At 46.6% G+C, this 8,616-nt stretch overlaps 1 protein-coding gene and 1 long non-coding RNA gene across 2 annotated transcripts in view; both read right to left on the bottom strand.

The window, feature by feature from the left end:
• LOC144648540 (uncharacterized) overlaps positions 1-8,616 on the bottom strand; it is a 26,339-nt gene continuing 17,723 nt past the window's right edge. The window contains exons 11-12 of the mRNA XM_078508069.1: positions 1,057-6,861; positions 1-468 (exon numbers count right to left, since the gene is read on the bottom strand). Coding sequence (XP_078364195.1) covers positions 26-468; positions 1,057-6,861 — 6,248 coding nt within the window. The 3' untranslated portion in view covers positions 1-25. The remainder of the gene's footprint in view (positions 469-1,056; positions 6,862-8,616) is intronic.
• On the bottom strand, positions 6,891-8,505 carry LOC144650401 (uncharacterized). Its single transcript, XR_013570103.1, has 3 exons — positions 8,367-8,505; positions 7,575-7,638; positions 6,891-7,066 (listed from the first exon to the last, which is right to left on the bottom strand). It is a non-coding gene; the product is annotated as an uncharacterized LOC144650401 (long non-coding RNA).

The following is an 8,616-nucleotide window of genomic DNA, read 5'->3' as shown; positions in this document are numbered from 1 at the left end:
TAATTAAAACAATCTCGATAAGGAGTTAATTTATTTTCCCCACAGAACCATCCGTTGCAAGGGAAACTCCCTCCAAAGAATTCTTCACCAAGAGCCTCTCTGAAGAACGACGTCTTTGCTGCGAGGAAGTTGGGCTCGAGGAAGGTCTCTTTGGGGACTGGGACCCGAGAGACGCGTCTCCACCTGCAGCGATGACGCTGTCAAGCCATGCGCCGGACACCTTAGGTCTGAGGTCAGCGGCTTTATCACTGGATGAACTGAGTATGCTTGAATCCGATTGCGTAGCTCGGATCCCCAGGGAGTCTTGAGAAGACGTGGCCCTCAGTCGGGATCGTTTGGGAGATGGAAGTTTCGGCTGAGGGCCTGTAGGAGGTGAAGGGCTGACTCCGTAGACACAAGAAATATCTTGACCTGAGGTGGTGGCACCCTTTGGGAGTTTTTCCTTTGAAGAGGTTGTTCTTGTAATGCCTAAGAAAGATTAAAGACAAAATTCATAACGTAATGCAACTCTGGTTGGCATCTTCAGGGACATCGAGCTTGTAATAGAATTGACAACTTCTTATTTGATGGTGTAAACCTCTTAGTTGATGGTGAGCTGTGAATTTAGACAATTTGCTTACTATAAACTATATATTTCCTCGAATAAAAGGATATAAGGCTACAAGAGCAATTCTTGTGATGGTTATGGAATATGGTAGCCCGCATTGCAGACGAACTAAACCCTGGTATAGTTATACCGAGGTTTTGTGACACGTCCGGCTGCGACGCAGGCTAGGAATATGGACTCCATCCAAAAAAACTGGTAAGCACATCTCCGAGTGGTACAGTCAACTCTCTCTAAGACGGGTACCGGTGGGACCGGCTCAAACTATCCGTCTTAGAGAAGTGTACGTTTAATAGCAAGTCTAGTTACAGTAAAATGACTGAAAAACTGCTGGGACGGGACCGACACTAGGTGTCCGTCTTTTAGAGGTGTCTGTCACAAGTTAGAAGAGAGTTTACTATATAGCATATCAGTTTGAATAAAGTTCAATTTGTGTGCTGCGTTTTACCCACCTCCGCTAAACCGTCTTCCAGAGCTTTGGCGAGGCCTCCTCTCATCTGAAGATGAAACACTTTGGACCATAAAATCTACAGTTTCCATCACTGTTCTGGAAACCTTGCCAGTGGGAAGCATTCTCTCTCTGACAAATCCTCTTGGCGCATCAAAGTTTATCTCGCTGTCCCGCCTCATTCTTTCGCGCGATCCCGAACCCGTAGGACGGGAATCCTCGAAACCTGCGTTGGGCTCATCAGCTGTATCTAACATTCTCTGTACGATATCATCAACTGTGTCGTGAATGGACCGTGAAACGCTCACCTTTCTATAAATGGGGTGGCCTTCAAAATCTTTCTTGTCTTTTTGGTTTGTAGCAGGACGCTGAACAACCTGGTTTTCCTTGGTCAAGGCATTTGATATTTTGCTAACTGACCCTTTCTTTTCTTCCTCCTTCTTCGACAAAGTGGTCCCAGCACCAGACGTCACACCCTCAAACTCGCTTCGGTCTTCACCTTCGGGTTTTTTCCTTGCAGTGAAGACTTCTTTCTCAACATCGCTTTCCTTCAATGCAGTCTTTTCTCGAGAAGATCTCGGCGAACCCGATATGGAAGCAGGTGCTTCCGTCAGCGAGGATTTCACGCACTTGCTTGACTCGAGTTGAGGAGGGATGGTTTTATGTGATGCTGATGGATCAGTGTGCTTTCTTGAGGCTGCAACATCAGCGCTAGATGCTGGACGTGTATCGGCTTCGGCGCCTTCGGGAGTCAATCGTTTGTCCAGGATAAGTCTCTCTAGGCTGTGATCAGCTCTCTTTGAGCTCTTGTTAAACTCGAGGTTCTTCGGTTCAATGGATTCTCCACCCTCTTCACCTTTGTTCGCATCAAAGCGATCTCCTTCTGAGCCTGCCGCTTGGGGCTGGGAGACGTCCGGTATTGGTGCTGGTGGTCTACCCTCTACCTCTGCCGAGTCCCTGTCGAGTTCAGCTGCTTTCTCAGGCGTTTGAGCTGAAGAAGCCAACTCTTGTGTCAGTTTTTCAGCAGAGCGCGAAAGTGTTTTCAAATCAGTTTTAGATTTCTCAGTTGATTCAGTTTTGTTTACAGTATCTTGCGAATCCAAAGGTTTGCCAGAATGACTTGAAGGTGTTTTGACCATAGCTTTGGATGTTTTGGGGAAAGCTGAAACTTCTTGATCAGATTGTGTAACAGTCGGCGTGACTTTATGCAAAGAGATACGCTGTAAAGAAGCGGGCTGTTCTACACTCGGAGATGATGCGCTGGCGTCTTTCGCTTTCGGTGGTACAATCTCTTTTGATTTAGAAGGTGGTGTGGTATTTTTAGCAGAAAATGAAGAAGGCGCCTCAACTTTTTCTTTGGACTCACGAGAAGAAAGTGCCATCTTTTCAGCAGACGCACGTGGAGACTGCGTGACTTTTCCCTTGGAGACACGTGGAGATAATGCTACCTTTCCAGCAGAACCACGAGGAGATGGCGTGATTTTTTCCTTGGAAGGCGAAGGAGGAAACTGCATGGCATTTTCGTTAGAAGCACGTGGGGTTAATACTACGTTCTCGGTAGACGCATTTGAAGACTGCATGACGTTTCCTTTGGAAACACGTGAACGTAGTGTTGCGTTCTCAGAAGAACCACGTTTAGACTGCGAAATTTTTCCTTTAGAAGCACGTGGAGAGACTGCCACGTTCTTGGAAGACGCGCGTGCAGACTGCACAGACACTTCCTTGGAAACACTTGGAGACAATGCTGCGTTCTCAGTAGACGCACGTGGAGACTGAATGACTTTTTGTTTCGAAACACGTGGAGACAATGCTGCGTTCTCAGTAGATGCGCGTGGTGATTGATCGTTATTTTCCGCCGTGGCTTTTCCTTTGGAAACACTTGGAGACAATGCCGCGTTGTTGGTAGACGCACCTGGAGTATGCGTGATTTTTCCTTTGGAGGCACGTGGAGACAATGCCGCGTTCTCGGTAGATGCGCGTGGTGATTGATCTTTATTTTCCGTTGTGGCTTTTCCTTTAGAAACACTTGGAGACAATGCCGCGTTCTCAGTAGACGCACGTGAAGACTGCGTGATTTTTCCTTTGGAAGCACGTGGAGACAATGCAGTGTCACCAGCAGATGCACGTGGAGACAACGTGACGTTTCCTTTCGATGTCCTTGATGATAGATCTACCTTTTCTCTGGAGGTGCGTGGTGATGATGTGACTTTCTGGTTTGAACCACGCGGAGCCAAAACTGCTCTCTCTGTCGATTCACGTGGAGTCAGCACTGCCCTCTCCCGTGACCCTCGTGGAGACGCTTTTCCCAAAGAAGTGCGTGACGAAGATATCGTTTTTTCTACAGAAGCGCGTGCAAACAGTTTAGAACTTTGTGGAGACGATTTGATGAGATTTTGAGATGGTGTACTTTTGGACATTGTTGCTTCCTTTGTAGACGTACGTTGAGACAAAGTTGCTTTCGTCTGTGAGCCACTTGGAGAAAGGACCACCTTCGTGTTTGAGCCACGCTGTGAAGAAGGCATGTCCTTTACGGAACCTTTTGGAGTAACCACGGTCACATTATTCGAGGAACTTCGTCGAGAGCCGCCCTCGTTTTTACGCAGGGAAGTGCCAGAAGTCACTTTTATTTCCCCCGCTGAGGCACGGGGTGACTGCAAGCCTTTTTCCGTCGATGGCTTCGCATTCAGTTTAACAGATTCCCTCGAAGTCTTAGGGGATGCCTTGGGGGATTTCTTAAGCTTCTGCGATGAAGTTCGTTTTGGATGCCCAGATGTGCCTTTAAGTGAACTTGCACTAGCAGAGTTACTGTAGATTTTGGACGTAGAGCTACTAATGTCTGGTAGATGAGATGATGAAGGCACCGAACGACTCTTTGATTCTTTACGAGGATGAGCTTGTTCTGCACTCTCGCTGGCAACAAATGAGCCTTTGGGGGACAAGGATGGCAGACTTGTCACCGACGGGGTTGACATCCTCTGTTTCCACAACACTTCATAAGACTCCACTCGAGCGGCGATCAGGGAACGCTCCGATGGGTTTAGCTGTGGAAGTACCACATATGACTCGCATGGGGAGATCTCGCAGCTAGCTGTCTCTTCTCGCCTCTTGATGATTTCGTACACGGACAGTTTCTCGTTCAGGGAAGTCCCTTGCTCGTTGACGTCAATCTTGGAATCAGATGCCGACGGGTCTGGTCGCGAAGATGCACCATCTCGAGAGTGAAACTCTAACCCAGGGTCGGACGAACGTCGTGGAACAGGTCCACTGCTCGATGCATTAGTAGCCGTTACCTCAATTTCCGATGGAATCCCCAATTCTTTCTCGAGTTCGTCGATTTCTTGTGTAACAACGGAGCCGGCAAGACCCTTCATAAAACGTGGAGTAGGAGGCCTATTCGCAATACTCAAGCTGTCCCGGCGAGAACGGAAGATTGACTTTTCGTTGAAGTGCACGGAACTGCTTCGTCGGCGAGCGAATCGGGCATTGCGCGGTCCGCCATCTCCAACGGATTGACCGGCAAAAAACGACTCATTTGTCATCCTGGTTTTTACAATTTCCATGGCACTCTCAACAACATCGTTCACAATTCTTGAAGCTTTCAATGCCAGGATTTCTCTCTGGTAAATATCTTCAACATGTGTACCGTATTCCACATCGGCTGAACGAGCCTGGTCATGCGTAAGGACTTCGAATTGTTCTTGATCGTCATTGATATCGACAATGTATCCCTCTGCCCCAAGATGCCTCAAAGCACCGTTGATGAGGCCTTCCACGTAAGTAGTAACCTTCCAAAACAAGTTCCCGTCGTTAGTATCACGGTCATTTGAAGTCTGGTGTTCCCCAGCCAAGCGAGCTACTGACCCCTCGGCTGACACAACTGCACGCGATGCCAGCTCGGTGGCGGCTTTGCAAATCTCCAAATCCAAATCCAAAGTTGCAGTTTCGTCTTGCAACGTGTCGAGCAGATTTTCAGCAGATACCACTGCATGGGTTGCCAAATAGCCTGTAGCTTCTTCCAACTCCAGACTACCAATAAAACCTCGATCAAAGAGCTCCCCCAACGAAGCTCGAGCAGAAACCGTGGACACTTTTGCTGCCGCGTTTAACAGGCTTGTGTCACTTCCAGCAATGTCCTGCAAAGACGTTTCGTCTTCCTGCAGTTTCGGGAAGGCTTTGGCGGCCGACACAATTGCATTACATGCAAGATCTCGAGCTGCAACTGCGAGGCCTTCCTTCTCGAGTTTTTGCCGAAGGTTTCCAGAAGAATCCATTAGGGTTTTGGAAATGTCCAAGGCAGTGTGCTTGATGTTGTCTTCCATCTGATCTGCAATATTGTACAGGCGTTCCAATGATGCTGTTGCTGATTTCCAGGCATCCTTAGCAAGACTTTGTGCTGCAGTCCACAACTCTTGCTCGTGTCCTTTCACACTTTGTGACGAATCTTTCGTTGAAGGAATGGGATATTCCAAAGAGCTCTGCGATGTTTCTTGTGATGCCAGTATTGGTACCTCTTCAGGCTCGCACTTGATTCCATAGAGCCTCTCCAAAGATTCCTTTGCAGAGTTAAGCACATCGTTTGCCAGCTTGCGAGTTGTTGCTGTCAAATCCCATTCGTGTTTAACCGCGATCCTCTCCAAGGATCTTGTTGCCGAATCGACAGCGACCTCTGCAATGTCTTTTGCAACCTGGTCCAAATCTGGATACATTTTGTTGTCCTTTCCTACAATTTCGGTTTCTGTTGCAACTTTCGTACTGTAGATCCAATCGACAGATGCCTTTGCAGAATCCAAAGCGTTGCTAGCCAAACCTCGTGCCGCCATTGCGAAATCACGATCGTTGCTTATCAAGTCTCTTTGCAAAGAACGTGCGGCTGACAAAACGGCGACGGCTGCAATATCCTTAGCGGCTTGCTCGTTCTGATCCTTCTCTTCAACTTTAATGCCATGAAGGTTCTCTAACGACGCCCTCGCTTCTTGAATCGCATCATTTGCAAGCCACTGCGCTGTCAAATCTTCAAGATCGTCCTTTCCAGTAGTTTTCTCAAGTAATCTTGCAGCTGGACTGACAACAGCTTGACCGATCTCTTTTGCCGATTTTACAAGGCTTTTGGATACGGCTTTGTAATAATCCTGATCATCGTCTTCCTCTTCAAATTTCACGCTATACAACCTCTCGAGGGAAGCTTTTGCTGCTGTAAGTGCGTCAGTCGCCAACGTTCGCGCCGCTATCACATCACATTTATCCTTATCAATTACTCTATCCAATGATCTTGTAGCAGAAATAATAGACGCAGTTGCAACATCTTTTGCGCACCTATCCAGGCTTACCGAGCTTTTACGAGCATCCCTTTGCTTACAAACGACTAGCTCACGCTTAACGCCGTATAACCGTTCTAACGAAGCTTTCGCTGCATTCGCGGCATCAACTGCTAGAGATCTCGCTGCAATCACCTGATGGGCGTCCTTGTTATAGCACGTCGCTGATATAATAGCAGCCGCCACGACGTCCTTCGCGCTTTCAGCAAGATCTTTAGAAATGTCCTGGGCGGATTTTTGAGCAGCACCTCTAATAGCAGCTGCTACAACTTCTTTGGCAGTGTTGCGAAAGGACACATCTCTAGCAGTGTTAATAGCGTTTGTAACGATCTCTCGAGCCTTTCGTCTTGTTTTCGCGTCCGAAGATAGCAACAACCCAGAATCATCAATATCAAGAGACGCGTCTTCAATGACCTGTAGGATATAGTTCCTTACTTTTGCTCGTACGTCGCCATCATTAATCTGTTCATTGGCCAAGATACCCTGCGCGGCGTCTACAATTCCCTGAACGTACTTTGGAATTTTCTTGTAGGTTTCCTGCCTCTCTCGTTGATTCAAAACCTCTTCAGCGTTTGATATTATGCCAAACACGACGTAGTGCACTCTCTCGCGCAAGGCCAGCTCTGCCTCCAGCCTTGACCACAGTTTCTCAAACCTGGCTGATTCGTCTGTTTCTTCATAAGTCCCTTCCTCTGCAACCTAACATTTCAAGGAACAATTACAATCTAGATAAGCTAATGCGCTACTACTAAAAAGAAAGCAAGGTTGGAAGGATAGAACTTTCAACGTAATTTGTAAATTTAAGGTCGCCTGGAAATCAGTGCTTGCTTCTTCTTACTGAAATTACAAATCGACCTATGTCAAGTAACAAAAATGGTTATAATTTTCAACTACGTAATAAAATCGTTTCATTCCAATCACATTGTTTAGTATCTTGAAACATTGCTGACAAAACAGATCTGTCAGTAAACGATCTTCCTGATCACGGTGCTTCCTTCATCGTCTGTGCGTTTTAACGTGATCGATGCTGGAAACTTTAGAATTTTGAAGCTTTAGGAAATAACACGTCTTGTCCAAAGGTAATGGTTCTTCGCGTCCTTCAAGTCAAGACGACTTTGCTCAAATGTTCAGATTACTCATTCTCACAACCTGTCTGCTTGAATTTGATAAAAAAAAAAGGTCAAGAGAAGACATCAGCTGATCTTACCGCTTCAAGCTGGACACTTTGTCTAGCATCACGTTTGGTCTTCCTTCCCCCGAAAACAACACCGCTAAAAAGCAGACAAGAAAGTCAAACCAGTGAAAGAGATTTAGTGGAATAACGCGCACCAGAGTGACAGATTTTACTTCAATTTATTGTGTTGATGCATTATTTGGGTTATTTCTTTTCCTTCTTCGATGTTAACCATACGGGGAGGATCTTCACAAAAGGGATACATTTTTCACGCTGTTGGCATAAAAAGGTAGGGATTTCACGAGTGGGAGTATTGCAAAGAGTCGGGAATATCTCGAACACACCCACCGTACGGTCAATTCATCTAAGTATTCAGGGGTATTCAAGTGAAAAATTAAGAGTAAGCAGTATCTCTTCTGTAGGTATTTGATTATATTAATAATTATATAATTTTGCGTTCACGCACACATTTTAACGAGCGCTTGCGCTCCTAGGTGTCGCGTGGTTAAATAAAGTATTGTATTGTCTTGTAAGAGCTACCTTATTTATTGAGGGTATGCGAGCGGGTTACCTTTTCTGTCAAAAATGGCATATGAAAGGGTAAGGGTTTGGAACGAGGAGATGCGGGCGGAGCCTCCCCGTAATAAAAAAAATGTTTTCGTACACGCCTTCGCGGGGAGGGAATGGAGAAGATTGATACAAAATGGGATCGACCAGAAAAAATTTTATCAGGCTACGTGCTATCACAAGGTTCTTGACACCGCAGGAGGTTCGTAACCTCAGTTTTGCAATATGTTACTCAATAATGCTCTCGTACTCCATTACCTGTAAACCACGTTATCTTCGATTCCAAATTCACTTCGCAATGAAGACTCTAAATCCCAGACGCTTGACAAACGAGACCTGCGTCTGTCCTGGTGGTCCAGGTCAATTGCCTTGCTTTGCAACGAGCCTCTATGTACCTAAGGAGCACACCAAGCGACCAATTAGCACAGCTCTTGAAACACGGTGGAGTTTCTACGCCAGATGGGACGAAAAATAACACATGATAGACGGGGGGGGGGGGCGAGGGGGG

Source organism: Oculina patagonica, chromosome 4 (genome assembly GCF_052425735.1).
Source record: "Oculina patagonica isolate OP01 chromosome 4, crgOcupat, whole genome shotgun sequence".
Lineage (NCBI taxonomy): Eukaryota > Metazoa > Cnidaria > Anthozoa > Scleractinia > Oculinidae > Oculina > Oculina patagonica.
Note: the sequence above shows the minus strand (reverse complement) of the source record. Positions and strands in the feature narration are given on the sequence as shown.